We start from the raw sequence: 17,046 nt of genomic DNA on the forward strand, positions 1-17,046 counted from the left end.
AAGTACAGTTGTTCAAATTTCTTAAATATGCATCAAAAGTTTGGAACTTTTTCATGGAAGGCCATAAGTTTTATCTGTTTCCGTGGAACAATTTTTCTCTTTTTAATCTTTAAAATTATCTCCTAGTTTTATATTGGGCAGAAAGGGATATGAGAGATGTAGGCCAATACGTGTTCCTCTCTATAGCCAGTCAATAGGGTTTTGGATTGTAATTAATCAACAAATTGATGAATACAAAACAAAGTCTGACTTTACTGTTTGAATTTATTAATTAAATATTTTCTCTAGATGCTTTCTCATGTGCGTTATGATTTATTTTAAAGTATACATTTGCGGTAATACTATATTGAAACTAATGACGACAATCATTTATTTGTTTTCCTTACAGAGCAAATCAAAATTTGCTTTGAGAATTTAGGATTCTCACACTTCTAGATGATGTGAACGGATCAGGCAGTGCGGAAAAAAAAAGACGAAATAACATCAATTTCTAAGTGGGCCCCAAACACCGTCGATGAGTCAAATTGATGCGACGGGTTGACTATGGACTCGGAGATGGTGCTTTCCCAGTTGCATTATGCGGACTTTTTTTTTCTAATGTTATGTTATTGGTCAAATTGACTTGTCCAGTACGTTCTACGATGGAAATGACCTTTAAAATAGGGTAAAAATAAAAAATTATCTTTTTTATTAGAATTACAAAAATACCATTTCATTCTGTCTGTATTTTTATTTTTAAAAATATTCTTATTGGACCTGGTATAAAGGTATAAAAATTTTATGAGATAATTTCGTATCTATTATAATATAGATATTTAATTTCAAATATTACTGGTAATACTATATTTAATTGTTATAATTAGATAATTATTATAAAAAAACAGATAAAAGAAAAAGACACAGAGAGCAGATTGAAAAAGACTAGAGAGAAATTGAAGATGCCTCGCGGAGGTTGACCAATTGTACTACGTGTCGGTTTTGCCGCAGTCATAGGGAGATCTAACAACTGCGTCGAACCTTCTCACGTTTGTTTAGGGTGGACAGTTCGTCACGTCTTCATTATATTATATGCAACTCCGGGATTTCTCACGTCATCGCTGCGATCACCATTTGACTTCCATCTGGGCCAGAGCGCATATATCATCTCCATCCACCACCACCAATCTACAAGAAAGTAGAAGCTTCATTCCGATCTTCTCAATTTCACCCCTCAAATTTTTTCAAGTCTTGCTTTTGGAGTTGCAGACATGGAGCTGTGGTTCGCCGTGTGCGGCGGCCTGGCCGCGCTGCTGGTGGTGGCCTGGGCAATCAGGATGCTGAACTGGGCGTTCTGGAAGCCGCGCCGCCTGGATCGCGCGCTCCGGTCTCAGGGTCTCAAGGGCTCCTCCTACCGCCCCGTCAGTGGCGACCTCAAGGAGATGGTACGGCTTACCAAGGAGGCCAGCGGCAAGCCCATGCCCTTCTCCCACGCCATCTTGCCTCGCGTTTCTCCCTTCTTAAAACGCGCCGCTGAAGCACACGGTCAGCAGCCATACAACTCGATCGCCTCCCTTCGCCATTTCCCCAAGCAATACAACTCCTGCTGATTAAATTGGATCGAAAATTTTTCTTTTAGGAAAGGAGAACAAGGTAACTTTCCATTGGATGGGACCTCATCCGAGAGCGCTCATCACGGATCCTGATCAAATCAGAGAAGTTCTGGCCAACAAGACCGGCGAGATCGGGAAGGCAATTACAAATTATATGGCAAAGTACCTTGTCACAGGCGTGCTGCGTCAAGAAGGTGAGAAATGGGCCAAGCACAGGAAGATATTGACCCCCGCTTTCCATATAGAGAAGCTCAAGGTGAATGATCCATCGCCGCTTAGTTAAGTTATACCGCGCCTATATGTTTGTCGAAATGACTCAGTAATAACTCTTTTTTGCTATATGCAGCGCATGCTGCCTGCTTTCTCTGCTTGTTGTGATGAGCTGGTCAGCCGATGGGATGAGATGGCGGCGAAAGGTGAAGAGATTGATGTTTCCGTCGAGCTCCAGAGCTTCACTGGCGATGTCATTTCCCGGAGTGCTTTCGGTAGCAATTTTGAGGAAGGAAGGAAAATTTTCCAGCTTCAGGACGAGCAAGCTACGCTCGTCGTCAGCGGTCTCCCTTATGCACATATACCAGGCTACAGGTGAGTGCTGATCGACAATATACATATGCAAAAGGTTCGATTCGTTGTGATCCTTGTTAGAAACAGAGTATATAATTGATATCTTGCATTGTTCAGGTTTTTGCCCACCCGAATTAACACTAGAATGAAAGCAATCGACATAGAGGTGAAAGGGATTCTATTGAGCATAATCAAGAAGAGGGAGGAGAGTATGAAATTGGGCACCGCAAAGAACGATGACCTTCTCGGCTTGTTGCTGGAATCTAATCTGCAACGCCTCCGAGAACACGGGAACGCCGGGATGACGACGGATGAGGTGGTGGATGAATGCAAGCTGTTCTACTTCGCAGGACAAGAGACGACGTCCATTTTGCTAACGTGGACGATGGTTGTGCTGAGCATGCATCAAGATTGGCAAGAACGGGCTCGCGAAGAGGTTCTGCATGCCTTTGGGAAAGAGAAACCTACTTTTGATGGCTTGAACCACTTGAAGACCGTAAGCTCCATAAATTTCGATTCTCGATTAGTCTGCAGGGATTTCCTCCATGTTATCGTGTAAGATTGATGTGGCATATATATGCAGGTGACGATGATTCTGTACGAGGTTCTGCGACTCTACCCGCCGGCAATCGGCGCGGGGCGGCAGGTCTTTAAGAGCACAAAGATTGGAGACGTAGTGTACCCTCCAGGCGTCCTGCTCTTACTGTCCTTCCTTCAGGTTCACCATGATCCAGATTTCTGGGGCAAAGACGCCGACGAGTTCAAGCCGGAGCGATTCGCGGAAGGCATGTACAAGGCGTCTGAGAAGAATGCCTTCTTCCCCTTCGGTGGCGGCCACCGGGTCTGCATCGGCCAGAACTTCGCGTTGCTGGAAGCCAAGTTGGCACTATGTTTGATCCTTCAGCGCTTCTCCTTTGACCTTTCGCCTTCCTACACTCATGCTCCCAACCTTGTTCTCACTCTCAAGCCTCAACATGGTGCTCCAATCAGGTTGCGTAGGCTTTGAAAATTGAAACCATCGATCCTTCCATCGATCAATCTTAATATATATATACTTCTCTGGTAAATTTGTAATAATCTTATAATTTCATTGTTAGTGTTTCTTCCATGTGTGTGATCATGCTGAGGATTATTACTTAATAAAGGATCGAAGCCTTTCGATGTATATTATTGGATTTAGATAAGGGTTGAAAAATTAAAACGAGCTTTGTAAATTATATTATCAAATAAAGCTTATTAAGTTATTGGGCTCTTAGTATGATATGGACTTTAATAATTATTTGAAGTCTAAACATAATAATTATAAGGGTTTTCATTCACATCAATAATTGAACTCGATATGGAAAGGTTCAGATGTGGAAGAATAATCTTTGTTTAAGTTTTACAGTCATCTATCACGAGCAATTAATAATTTTAAAACTTTATCACCTTTTTTTGTTGATAACAATTAACTTTGCAGATTGTATTTCTTCGGTAAAGGATAATTTTGCATGTCGATAGGGAAGTGAATAGAGTAGTAGGTGGCACAATCTTGACCTGATCCATAGACTCCATGTAATGCCTCTTGGACTCAGTCAACATAAGTTACGTAGCGTGCCCTCAACTTGGTCTATAGGGACCCACATCATTTAAACTCGGTTGAACTGAGAGCTCGACAATCCTGATCAAGAGCTCAAGAACACTTGTGGAGAATTTGGCAGGTCACTTTTCGTCATATTTAATGGAGTTGGACAGTCATTAGAGGTCTTCATCCAATAGGTTATTAGTTTTGTCAGATTTAATAAGAAAATGTGTCATTTACAAAACAGGCATCAGCATTAAAATGTTTAACGGTATAAACGAATGACAGTTACCAATGCAAGAAACAAGCGCCCGTTACCAGAAAAAGGAGCTACGATATTTACAGGCTGCAGCTTGCAGTGCCGTCTCAATCAATTCCGAAGCCCTAAGGCAATTTTTTAAATAAATTAATATTAATTTTTTAAAATAAATTTTTATATATATAAATTTTTATATAAAAAATGTCAATTAAAATTTTATATTTAAGTTTTGATAATATTTTTTTTAATTGACAAATTTACTGTTTTATTTATCTTTTTTTGAGATATTATTGAAAATAAAATTTTATTAATTTTAATTTTGATATTAAAGAATATTATCAATAGTATCCTATTAGTTATTCATGCATTAAAAAAATAATATATAATATTGGGTTTTGATTATTAATTTATTATTATTATTTTTAAAAATTATATTTTAACAAAAATTTAATTGATTTTTTATTTAAATTTTTAATTATTTTTTCTGAGTTAGCACATTTATAATGTACACTTTTTGAGTTTGATAAATTCTTTTATTGTTTCATGTGTTTTTCATATTCAAAATCAATTTAATATTTTAAAAAACTAACATACTGTTTTTTATGAATGAATGAAAAAATCTTATTTTCTGTTCTTATCTGAAAGAGGATGAAAGAACGAGGAAGGAAGATGATCAATGAGGGGGAAAAAGATATCCTTTGAGAATATAATTGATGAGAAAAATAGATACGAGAATAGATGAGAGAAGAAAAGGATACAACATCATTGCCAATTGTGTGTCAGGGTACCGATTTTGAGAGCATAGAAATTGGAAGAGATAATGAGATAGTGGTGGTTAATATGCCTTATTACCGAGTCCTCCACTGGCCACAAATTTATTCTCTAATTTGTCATTTTATAATTATTGGTTCAAATGTTATTCTATTTCATATTTTCAAATAAATTCAAGGTATTTAAAAAGGTATATATAAAAATGCTATAAAATTTTTTTTAACTAATTACAAAATTTTAAAGATAATTTATTATGTAATATATTGATTTAATAATTCTAGACTCCAGAGTAATTTTTAAATTAAAAAACTTATGCATATATTTATTAAAAACGAAAATTCATGCTTAATTTTATGGTTATTCTAAAATGAAGCACCAAGGGATGAAAAAAAAAAAGCGATTAAACTTAAGAAAAAATCAATTCAATTATTTCAAAATTTTAATCTTTTAAAAAATTTAATTAATTCAATTCGATTTCTACGTTAAAATTCTTTATTTAATTAAATCAATTAAATCAGAATAAAAAAATTAATAAATTCTTAAGAAATGTAATTAATTCAATTGATTTAATTTTTAATTAAATTAATTAATATTTTATCAATTTAATTTATTTAATTTTTATTTAAAATTTTAATCAATTTGATTAATTAAAAAAATTTAATTTATTCAATTTCAATTAAATCAATTCAATTTTAATTGAATATTCAACCTAAAAAGTACTTTGACTTTATTAAAACTCTCATTTTTTTTTCTCCATTTTTTCCCACATATATTATTAAGAAAGTGATCCACAAACCCTTGATATATGATTAAGTTAGTTACTACGGAACAAATTTATTGAAATAGACAAAAATCGAATCTCGATAAATTTGAAATAATATCCTTTCCTACATTAGTTAGTTGTAATTTTCTAATTTACCTCTTCACAAATGATCGCGAGACCGATTGTGTAAAACCACTGAAATGATAGATTCTACATTTTGCTAATGAAAACGATCCAACCTATTGATCCATCGATCAATCTAACTAATAACCTTGAATTGTCGTTCAACAAGTAACCATGATTTCGTAAGTGAATATATCACTCACGACCAAATTCGATTCTTGCTACGTGATTTTCAGAACTATGCATTCAACTCGAACAATCTAAATCCAAATAATCATTCTAAGCTCATTTAAAGCCGAAGAATGCTCAAGATTTGCAACCACAGATCTTTACATGTAAACAATCAAAGAAAGGACCTCAGTAAGGGTAACACAGCCACAGCGATATCGTAATTTCTTTTTCCCTTCGATTGATATAAGCACAAGCTAAGAAAGGGATGACTAAAAGAGACCGAGCAGCATTTGATCTTATGCTCACTGTTTCGCGAACATTCCTTGAGTCAATGACGAGAAATCATAATCGTTAAGTGATCGATCAGTCCCTGTGGATGATGATGAAGCAGCATGAGTTGTGTTTTCTCCATCAAGAGCACCTAGACTGCATGACAAAAGGCTTGGAATTAAAGTTGCTGGTTTGTTGTTAGACAAAAAGATGAAGAGCAAATTGCACATGAATACAATATAATAAAAAGGAATTTTGGTACTCTAAGATCGAATTAGTTTATGACATAGAAGAACCTTGATATTTTGTGATGTAAGAATTCCTTCAAAATTTATTCATTGAGCAAACATGCCCATTGTTGTTGTTGTCATCATAATAATGCATCTTCTTCTGCTATTAAGCTCTATATAATAATATATCACTAGTAACTGTCTCTTATGTTGTTTGCTTTAATCAATTTAACACTTCTAAATTTTACATGAGTTTCAGCAAAACGATCACATTGCTAATATATTATCTTCGAGTTTCATTGACCATTAAAAACCAATTGCAATGGCTCAATGGTTTTCTCACTTCTCTCCTATGCAATTTATTTGAATTTCCATTATACTATTCTACTCTTTTTCCTAGTAAATCGATCATCCATCTTCCATTTTTTTCCTCTTTTTCTAAATATGTGCATGTTCTATTCGAAGTATAATGAGAAAGGATGCATGACTGAAAATGTGAAGGTTCAAACGTTGGAAATCCTGTAAGTTAATCTTGATCTTGTTACAATTTTATTTAATAAAATCTGCTTCGAGGAATGCATACCTGGATGCAGGAGCATGGGCAAGGTTCCCAGAGGAAGAGTGCAAGGCATTTCCCATCTGCATTTCAAAAGGGCAAGTCAGATTGTTCGAATCCCAAAATGAAAAATCAGTCACAGTTGCGTCTATACTTACCTGACCAAAGTTATTGGGATACTGACTGCCGGAAGGTACATTCCTTGGCAACTGGTAGGCAAAGTTACCCCAACTTTGTGCTGCAAAGTTTCCTTTCAATGCATTTGAATCACTCATACTGCGCTGATGAGTTTGGCCGACAGATAATGTGGAAGGTGAATTGTTAGGTTTAGCGGCAGCCGCGAGATAAGCCTGCTGATGAGCAATGATTGCCAGCTGCTGTTGATGAAGTGCAAATGGAGAAACCATATTTGACTGCAAATCATCAAACTACACATGTTAAAGACATCAATTGTTCATCATATTAAATTTGATTACAAAAAGTAATATAGTCAAGGAAGATATTGCTCATAGTTAACCAAGTGAAAGAAGGCAAGATCTCAATATTCTTTACCCAGCTAGAAAGCAACGATAGTAAATTATCATGGTGCAAAAGGTTGAAGGACACATCCATAACTAGAAAAAGGATACGCAGAAACTCAAAAATTATAACATTGTGGTTCTGCTTGAGTACATTCAGTTCATACAAAAAAGAACAAGGGTTTTACCTTGTCAAAGAGGCTCATGATGTCATTTTTTACATCTAGCTGGGTTTTCTTTTGGGCTGAAGGTTGCAAAGAAGATGTTGAATCCTTGAATAGTTCTTCAACTATAGATTCAGTTTCATTCTTGACATTTGTCTGAGTATTTGTTTGTGATGGAGGTTGCAACAGAGACTTGGAGTCATTAAATAGATCCTCAACTCCAATTGTAGCTTCAGTTTTGACATCTGTCTGGATTTTTGTTTGTGTTGAAGGTTGCATCACAGATGTTGAATCCTTGAATAGATCCTCAGCTTCAGATTTAATCTTATTCTTGTTTTCAGCAGATTCGGTGGTGCTCTTACTGTCCATGGAATTGATTAGTTCTGCAGCTGCAGATCACGAATACGTAAGTAGGATCATCATGTTAATAACAAGTTAGTGATTTTTAAATCTATTTCATAAAAGCAAGTTTGCAGAAGACATGACAAAGAGTAAACTACAAGAACAAAACAAACACGATCAGTATTTGATGATACCAATTCTCACCTAAAGTCCTCCCCCTACCCAAATGGTATGTTTTTGACAAAATGGAGAATTACTCGTTTCTTTTTGATATTTGAAGACTACCAAAAAACCTACACTGAAAATTTGCCCATGAATTATCATCTGCTGAAGATAATCCTTCTGCAACTTCGCTTGGATCATCCAGAGAAAGCATGTCCAGTAGATTGGATGCAGAATCGAGTTTTGGTTGTGCGGTTGTTAGGACATTAACCACAGCAGAAGCTACCTGGGTTCTGTCTGTTTCCACATTTGAGCTATAAGAAACCTGTTTATGTAATCTGGGCATGAGAAACTTTTCTTATTACTACAAATAAATAAAACAAATAGAACTGGAGCAGCAAAAAGGTACGACTGCTCCAAATGGTAGTTAGCAACAATAATGTAAACAGCACAAAATGCATCAGAAAGCATCATGTATTTGTCTCACTAAGTGAAGAAATTTTGCAATCCCACTTGCAATACATACCATGAGATTCTAAATGTAAAAAGAATTGAAGCATGTAAATCATCTCAACTGAGCATAAAAACTGTGCTGTTATCTGAAAGCAAAGAAAGTGATTTTCTAAGTATCCCGGAGCTCCAATATCTCCAAGGACTTTACAGCATTCTCGGCCTTTAGAAAATGTTAAAACTATACTGATCTTTTAGCCACAACTTTTGTAGCAAAAATAATGGAGAGAATAATACAAAGATAGTATAATGTAAGCTTTGCAGAAGTGAACAGAAGCAAGAACATTACTGGGCTAGGTATTTTAGGAACCACAAAATTATCTTTTATTGTACTTTGTGGTGTATTATCCTTCTCTGGAATTTTATGATTGTCGGAATTTTCATCTCCATTAAAATCAGTGGATCTTTTCTTAGCATGGCCAGTCCCTTCTTGCGGCTTTGGAGGTGTTATAAACCTTGTATCCCGAGGTACCCATCTTTTTTCTTCATATCTAGAAATTCAGTCCATTTACTCAACTTAGTCATGATATAAAATTTCTGTATGCGAGAAATATAGAAAAAAAAAACACAAGCATAAAAGAGTAAAAGGAAGATTAGAAGTTTTGATACTTTGCACGAATGAAGTTTTCGATCCCAACTCTATCATAATTCGGGGGTAATTCTGCTTCCCAGTAGCTATTTGCCTTTGAATTGCCCATTGCTGTTCAGCCATAACAATCATAAAAATAAAAACTTCCATCAGTTCCATACAAAATACAAGTTCATTTTACTCAAAACTTCAGCAGAAGTAATCACAATGAGTATAAAGCTATATATAAAGCAGCAAAAAATATATGCTTACTTTGAATAAAAGCAACTTGCTCAGGCAGCCATGTGTCCAATGCCGCAGATCTTACCTGCAGTGGACTAAGAATTAATAAAGTACAGTTAAAATTAAAATTTAGACCAACTCTGGTCTCAGATTCTCAATAATTCTATAGAACTAATAATGTGAGAACAAAATTACCAGAGCTAGTTGATGACATTAGCATATCCCAAATTAGAAATTACTAATGAAAGATCCATGGAAGTCGGTTGAAGTTCAAAGATGTTAAATGACAATTTGAAGTTGCTAAGACAATATGAATGCATTGACAATGAATGTTCAAGTATATTAAATCACATAAGAACTGAAGTTTGACCTTTGATATATGCACTCCTAAACTCCTATGAATTCCTGAACACTGCATGCATAAGAAAACTCCCAAATTTACGCTTGCCCATCGTGGACCTCTGAAAATAATCACCAATATGTTAGAAAGAACTACTTAAATATAAGAAAGAACAAAGAAAAGGAAAACTAAATGTTATTCTGGACCATAAAGGATATATACAGCAAGAAGGCTTAGATTTTAAAGAAAGGAATTAGGAATTCTAGACAAACTGTCAAATTTAGACTGTGAGGTTGAAATGCCCCCAGAATAATCATTTTTAACAGAGCTCTAATCGGAAATCTTGGAAGAGCTTTCCCAATTTCAGTTCTAGACTAGCTTATGATAGAAATAATTAAAACAGGAGAGTCGCATCAAATACATTATACACCAATATAAGAGGGACATTTTATTTTCTTGTTTTTACACCTTTCAGGAAATAAACTTTACAGGAATAAATATAAGCTAATGTTGGAACCAAACAGTGGGCAATAAAATGCCATTAAGTAGCACAAAAACCGATTGAGAAATTTTCATTGATTATATCACACTCAAACTGTGTGGATAAAAGCCATAGTAAAATCAGAATATCTCAAGTGAAAGACACTGCATTATGAAGGGATCAAGTAACAAATACAACACCCAGGAAGCCGTGAAAACTAGTCCTAGAAAACCAGACACAATTTAAGCATTCACTTTTATGGAACACCAGAAAACATCCAGATGAACGATTCTAGATCCTATACACCAAGGCCATGAGAAATAATCATTGTTAGGAAATGAAGCACCATAAAAGATCGCATGAACAACAAGGTTATATAGCATCTATCATGTAGCTAAGCTCACTTAGACTTGCAATCAGCACATTCTTTGTTCTCTGGTAACTTGAGCAGTCCCTCCAATATCTGCAAATAAATAAAACAGAGACGTGATTTTACAGAGACACAAAAAACAGATAAATCTAGGTGGAAAGGAAAGCAATCAGCTGAAGTATTAGTGAGCAAATGAACAACCTAGAAAGAAATTAGAAGGCCAAGCAGTGGATAAATTGCTCAAATGAAAAAAAAAATATTGAGAAAGAGAAGAAAAAAAAGCCTGCTAATGACCTTTAAAAATGAAATGCAGAAAAAGGAAGTATAGTGACAAGAAAATGAAGATGAATTACACAGGAAAGAAGATAATCAATAGTTAACATTAAGATATTTCACTATTTAAATTCTGGAGCCATAATGTCTAGTGGTCCTTCTAATTATATTTACTAATTACTATATACCGATATAACTGGAGAAGGAAGGATATAGCTCAAGGCTTGATATAAGGAAAAAAAAATCTCTGATCTAATGTTCTCCAAGAAGTGTCCACTAAATATTTCTTAACATAACCAAATACGCATAATTTAGCTTGAAAGATTTAGACTGAACAAAAAAATAATGGCTGTCAAACCTGTTACAAAAGTTATTCTAGACGTACTGTTCAGATGTATTTGCATGCTATGTGAAGACTAGTATGTGAATTAGAAGTCAGAGCCGCAAGTATGCCACCATCCATCTTGGATTCATTTTTTATATGGCCTTGTGAGTTGTGATTATGTTGTGTATTATCTTGGATATATGGTCAGAAAAATAAGATCATCAACTATATTGATCAAACTTCAGAGGATCATCAATCTAATCACAATGATTTAACAAAAACAGCAACTAGAAACGCCAAATGAATTTATCAGTCATAAATGAGGAGAAGCTATGCCTTTTGGATGTTATATATGGATATTGTCCGTCATGAGCCATCTTCCAAAGTTTACAAAACTAGCAAAAGCATAAATAAATATGATGTCTGTAACATGAAGATCATCAGTGTCAACCTGCAGTTGTCAAAGAAGCTTGCTCATGACCTATAATTAACGATTTTGAAGACGAAAATATGGTTCTTATTCTCTATTTAGACCCAAATTTTTAAATAAAACGGAATCCATGTAAAAAAAAATACAACTGAGCTGGGAAGATCCAACGTACTCCTAGTTTTAAGTCCACGCCTTTCCCATGTCTTATCAAGGGCGACTGTTTGAAAATTACAGATGTTCGACAACCAAAGTAAGATTCCAGATTCGCAATAACGAAACCACGATCCGACAGATGGCCGATAGAATATCGCAGAGCAATGACAAATACCGATCAGAATTAATCGAAATGGAATCGTAATAGATACCTTACGATTTCTAGATTCCTAAACACTAGATCACCAAGCCGGCAGGCAAACAAGCACTAAAAATTTCGGCTGAGCTAACAAAAGGCTGAACCTTTCTATGCTTATCATTGAGCTCCTTGGAGACGGTTGCCTTTTCGTTCATCTCGACGCTTCTCCCTCGCGCGATTCAGGAAGCAGAAAGCAAGTAAAGGCGAAGGGGGTGAAGGAGAGCCAGAAACCGAACAAATATTGTTCTCTTCGCAGTTTTATTCACACCCATCCTACCACTAAATGTAGTAGTGGCTCCAAAGATGGCCCAGCGATGATGGAAGGGTTTACACATGGGTACATATCGGCAACCAATATTGGGCCCTCAACTCCTAGAGGCCCATTCGGCCTTTTAAACATTTCACATATAATTTTTTTTTCATAATTTCAATAGTCAATATGGTGTTTTTCTTCCGGGATAAGAAATACGTGACATCATTTTTCATAAATTCAAAAAATAAAAATTAATCCATCATATATTTTTTTTCACATGAAACTTTTTACACCTTGCTTTTCCTGATCAAAAGTCGAGGTGCAACTTCTGTAACATTAAAAGCATATTTTTGCCAGAGGAAGTTTATACAGTTTGATTATAAAATTAAATAAATCTGAACCCTTCAACTGTCGGCCAGGAAATTCTCGCTTGACTTTATATATTGGGGAATGTATGCTAAAGTTGGAGTAAAACCTCTTTATATATTGCTGTGTTTAGTTAAAAGGAAGTAGGAATAAATGAAGTAATTCTAATGGATTAAATTTCCTTCCTTCTCTTAAATATTACCTAGCACTTGATTCTATAGAACTCCTTTCTTGAAAATCTCTGATTTAAATAGATTTACTCTTCCTGGCAAGTTGAGCTCAGTGAAATCTTTGCAAGGTATTTTCGAGGCGACTAAAGACTTCTGTGTGAGTTATTTTTGTTTGAATCTGGAATTTCTTTTCCCCTTAAGGAGGCAGAAAATTGATACCTTATCAATTTTTTAATCCTTTTCCAGGAAGAAGAGAAACCTGGACAATAACTAAGAGGTTGATTATCATTTATGATTTTGATTTTTCTAGACCTATATCTGCCAAATGACATGAAAAATTGCAACTAGAAGCCCTTCAATGTAACTGGATCATTTCAATTTGATCTCACCATTTCATACCAATTTTATTGGCACCTCTGAATACTTATCATCTAGCTATTGGATTTGTAACGATTTCTAGAAAAAATAGTTTAACCAATTGTGATACTATATGTTGTGTTGATAAGTCTGTTTTGTTTTGCAGATGTTAAATGCTACATTTTATGCTTGGACTTGCACATTCACTGTACTGATATTACTTAAAGCAAAAGCAGAGTTAGTAAATATTACATATGTTGAAAGTGCTGTAGCCACTGGTGCAGGTGAGATTCTCTTGGGTTTCAGGTTATTTTGTGTGCAGTTCACATATGTTATTATATATGAGAGCTAGCAGTTAGGTCTGATCTATTATTCACCATTACATATTGTTGCAGTATGTTTGGATGGAAGTCCCCCAGCTTATCATCTATCTAGAGGTTCTGCATCAGGAGTCAATAGTTGGTTGGTTCAGATTGAGGTATATCCTAACACTTAGGTTAGTGTTTCAAACAAACAAACAAACAAACAAAAAACCCAAATTCAGGTTAATATTTATTAGACTACTAGCCAAAAGTATGCTTATCTGAATTAGAAAATCCATTGGAGTTGCTAATTGATATTATCTTCTTAAAATGAGTATCTATACCAAACACAAAGTAATCCAGTTTAGTAGAAAGCAATGTTTGTTCTCAAGTATCTCTTGTTAGGAATAGTTTTCATGCTTAAGACTATAAAGGATATTCATCTAATTTTCAGGGAGGAGGATGGTGCAGTGACTTAACAACTTGTCTAGCTCGAAAGAATACCCGTTTAGGCTCTTCGAAACAAATGGCTACACAACTTGCTTTTTCTGGCATCTTGAGCAATAGTAAAGCATTTAATCCAGGTACAAAAGTAATAGAGTTTTGTCATATGCTACTCAGTACTTAAATTTTCTGCTGTTTAAGTGATTGTTTCTTGTACTCAGCTTGCATATTTTTGGTGTATCTAAATGTTTGATCTAGTTAATGATTCAATTTACTAAAAGAAGACCGTTTAATCTAGTTAAATTTCATAGGAAGAATCCTTTCCTAAAGTGCCTTGGAAATTTTGCACATATTACTAGGTGATCTAAAATTTTGATCGCAATGCAAGTATGTTTTATCAGATATAGCACACACATGATCTCAATATATTTAAAATTTTATAATGTTTGTAATTTTTTTTGATGGATTTAATGAGTGGGATGAAACTCACTCAACTTAAATACACATTAGATAAACTCTATCACTAAATGGGTAGAAAATATGAGCACCTCCTCCTGAGCATGCACGACACATTCATGCATTAAGCCCATATAAAAGTTGAATTGGCTGCCTTGTGCATATCCATCTCTTGTATTAACTTTTTTTCCCCATCCATTCTAGTCCTATGAGATTAACGTTCACGCATACTTGCCAATGTGCATAAAATTTCACCTTGTTACTTGCCAATATGCATAACATATTTGGCAACTGTAGAATGTAGTTGACCATACAACTTATTAAAGTATGGGCAGTATAAGATAATTAACAGCATATGTTATGTAACCATACTTGGCCTGCAGGTTTTTCCCACTCAAAGTCATCTTTATTTACTGCTCCATAGATCTATGCATATGCAACTCTGAAATGATAAACAATTTATCTTATAAATTTTCTTTTCTAACATCTTCTCTGTGTACTTGGGTCATTCAGATTTCTACAACTGGAACAGAGTCAAGCTTCGTTACTGTGATGGCTCATCATTCACTGGGGACATAGAGAAAGTAGATCCTGTGAGTCAGATTTAACTTGCATTTGCTTCTGCAATGATGTTTGGAAGGATACCGTTCGTATACAATTGAAGCAAGATCTAAATATGGCCTTTGTACAAATTCACTCATTTTCAAATTTACTAGGTCACCAATCTTCACTATAGAGGAGCCAGGGTATGGCGTGCTGTTATGGAAGATCTACTTGCTCAAGGAATGAGTGAGGCTGAAAACGTATGCTTCTAGGTGCTAATTTGGTTATCGTAATTCAGACACATTGGTGATTCAGTTAGTATTGCAGGCACTTCTTTCTGGTTGTTCAGCTGGAGGATTGGCTTCGATACTACATTGTGACAGTTTTCGAAACTTTCTACCAACAAGTGCCAAGGTCAAATGCCTTTCAGATGCTGGTTACTTCATAAATGTGTAAGCTGTGCATTCTTCTTAAATCAAAGGATACACCAATCAAATTTATACTCTACGAGTTCTGCACAAGATTCATTAGTTGTGCCATTTGACAGGAAGGATATTAATGGAACTGAACACATCAAGACCTTCTATAATGATGTGGTCACAACACATGTATGAATTTGATGCATTTACTTCTATACAAACATTCTAAATGCTTCTGCTTTTTCTCCTAATCAATTCCATGCTCGATATGTAAATTTCAAAATACTTTAGTTTGTGACGTTCATAAATGAGGTTATTCATGTTTATAAGGGATCAGAAAAGAATTTGCCTCACTGCTCTTCAACAATGGAACCTGGACTGGCAAGTAGTTCTGAAGTAACTATGCATTGTAAACTTCTTTCTTTTTCATTTCACTGATGATAATTCAGATATATACAGTGCTTTTTCCCACAATACATGGCTCAAGGAGTAGAGACACAGTTATTTCTTCTAAATGCAGCATATGATACATGGCAGGTATGGACTAAAAAGTGCTATTCTGAAGTCTTTGTAGAGTAATGACCAATCAAAATACATGATTTTTATTCACTGAAGATGATATATAGTACCTTTTCTTGTCCTATACCCTGTGCATCAAAGTTTTACATCATTGAAATATTACTCCTTTCCACTTCAGATAAGGAATATCTTGGTACCTGGAAGTGCTGATCCTCAGGGAAATTGGAAGGCCTGCAAGCTTGATATAAAGCTATGCTCTCCAGCTCAGCTCGAAATCATTCAAGGTGAACTGATCAAGATCCTTAGTTCGTGGAATGACTAGAACCAATTAGCATAGTTAATGAAATGGAATACTGAAGCATTAGAATAAGAAGTAGTACAATGTTTTTCATATATAGTAGTTTGTTTTTTACATGACAGGGTACAGAATGGACTTTTTGGATGCATTAAATGGATTAGGTAATTTAAGCTCAAGAGGTCTTTTCATAAATTCATGTTATATCCACTGCCAATCAGAAACACAAGAGACATGGTTTACTGTGGACTCTCCTATGCTTAACAAGACTGTAAGTTCTATATGTATGATAAAGTTCTACTTGTAGTCCCTGTTTTTTTCATTGCAAAAATAGTGTCAATCTGATATCTTCCCCGACAAAGCCTATCTTGCTTTATTTTCTTGTGGTCTATCTAACCATATTGTACTTGTACAGCGAATTGCGACAGCAGTTGGAGACTGGTTCTATGACCGAAGACCCTTTGTAAACATTGACTGCCCCTACCCTTGTGACTCAACTTGTCACAACAATGCCTCTCCTGATGATCAAGCATAGCAATTAATTTCGCTTCGGGTAATTTTAGTTGCTATATTCTATTGGTTGCAGTGATCCAAGCTCAATTGGAAGAATAAGTACAAGTCATTTTTAAAAGAAAAACATTGGTTCATGATTTATTGGCGATTCATTTACATAACATGTAAAGAATTGCATTTTTCCTTTAAACAATAATGTCAAAGAAAACAAACTTACAAATATTGTTTGCTCTATGATTTTGTTTCTGAATTTTATGATGTTGAAATATTGAGGTAGCTAAGGCAGTATATATCAAGCTCAAGGCAAGAAATGCTCACTGTGCCCATTGCTATTAGTGACCATGAAAAACTAATCCCCTCAGGTTCTTTGGCAGCTGAGTAAACATGTTAAAATGAATTAAACTAAAATGAATGTTTTCTCTTGTTTAATTGGAAAGGATTAGAGAAAGAGAGAGGAGCTTAATTTCATTTATT

At 35.1% G+C, this 17,046-nt stretch overlaps 3 protein-coding genes across 3 annotated transcripts; 2 read left to right on the forward strand and 1 right to left on the reverse strand.

The window, feature by feature from the left end:
• The first annotated feature begins 1,230 nt into the window (after positions 1-1,230).
• LOC141813230 (cytochrome P450 CYP72A616-like) lies at positions 1,231-3,408 on the forward strand. Its single transcript, XM_074701158.1, has 5 exons — positions 1,231-1,521; positions 1,616-1,845; positions 1,936-2,174; positions 2,271-2,649; positions 2,737-3,408. Exons 1-5 carry the CDS (start codon positions 1,248-1,250, stop codon positions 3,157-3,159), a joined length of 1,545 nt encoding a protein of 514 aa, XP_074557259.1. The 5' UTR covers positions 1,231-1,247; the 3' UTR covers positions 3,160-3,408.
• A 2,448-nt stretch (positions 3,409-5,856) lies between these two features.
• LOC141813758 (ADP-ribosylation factor GTPase-activating protein AGD5-like) lies at positions 5,857-12,131 on the reverse strand. The gene is made up of 11 exons (XM_074701742.1): positions 12,040-12,131; positions 10,590-10,648; positions 9,735-9,825; positions 9,395-9,449; positions 9,163-9,253; positions 8,843-9,044; positions 8,179-8,368; positions 7,564-7,928; positions 7,016-7,270; positions 6,885-6,940; positions 5,857-6,227 (listed from the first exon to the last, which is right to left on the reverse strand). The coding sequence occupies exons 1-11, from the start codon at positions 12,088-12,090 to the stop codon at positions 6,104-6,106; spliced, it is 1,539 nt and encodes a 512-aa protein (XP_074557843.1). The 5' UTR covers positions 12,091-12,131; the 3' UTR covers positions 5,857-6,103.
• A 679-nt stretch (positions 12,132-12,810) lies between these two features.
• Positions 12,811-16,712, forward strand: LOC141813180 (pectin acetylesterase 8-like). The gene is made up of 14 exons (XM_074701097.1): positions 12,811-12,881; positions 12,971-13,001; positions 13,248-13,365; positions 13,477-13,559; positions 13,838-13,967; positions 14,797-14,876; positions 15,000-15,086; positions 15,154-15,278; positions 15,374-15,434; positions 15,576-15,626; positions 15,705-15,782; positions 15,943-16,048; positions 16,185-16,330; positions 16,475-16,712. Exons 3-14 carry the CDS (start codon positions 13,248-13,250, stop codon positions 16,592-16,594), a joined length of 1,185 nt encoding a protein of 394 aa, XP_074557198.1. The 5' UTR covers positions 12,811-12,881; positions 12,971-13,001; the 3' UTR covers positions 16,595-16,712.
• The last annotated feature ends 334 nt before the right edge of the window (positions 16,713-17,046 follow it).

This window comes from Curcuma longa, chromosome 20 (genome assembly GCF_044706935.1).
Source record: "Curcuma longa cultivar G26 ecotype Majalengka, Jawa Barat chromosome 20, ITB_CL_G26_1.1, whole genome shotgun sequence".
Lineage (NCBI taxonomy): Eukaryota > Viridiplantae > Streptophyta > Magnoliopsida > Zingiberales > Zingiberaceae > Curcuma > Curcuma longa.

Coding starts and splice junctions, on each gene's coding strand:
- LOC141813230 (XM_074701158.1), top strand. CDS start 1,248: ATGGAGCTGTGGTTCGCCGTGTGCGGCGGCCTGGCCGCGCTGCTGGTG. Junction 1,846..1,935: donor TCCATATAGAGAAGCTCAAG/GTGAATGATCCA, acceptor TGCTATATGCAG/CGCATGCTGCCTGCTTTCTC. Junction 2,175..2,270: donor GCACATATACCAGGCTACAG/GTGAGTGCTGAT, acceptor TGCATTGTTCAG/GTTTTTGCCCACCCGAATTA.
- LOC141813758 (XM_074701742.1), bottom strand. CDS start 12,090: ATGAACGAAAAGGCAACCGTCTCCAAGGAGCTCAATGATAAGCATAGA. Junction 7,929..8,178: donor TTCATGGGCAAATTTTCAGT/GTAGGTTTTTTG, acceptor CGTGATCTGCAG/CTGCAGAACTAATCAATTCC. Junction 7,271..7,563: donor TCATGAGCCTCTTTGACAAG/GTAAAACCCTTG, acceptor GATGATTTGCAG/TCAAATATGGTTTCTCCATT.
- LOC141813180 (XM_074701097.1), top strand. CDS start 13,248: ATGTTAAATGCTACATTTTATGCTTGGACTTGCACATTCACTGTACTG. Junction 13,560..13,837: donor GTTGGTTGGTTCAGATTGAG/GTATATCCTAAC, acceptor TCTAATTTTCAG/GGAGGAGGATGGTGCAGTGA. Junction 16,331..16,474: donor CTCCTATGCTTAACAAGACT/GTAAGTTCTATA, acceptor GTACTTGTACAG/CGAATTGCGACAGCAGTTGG.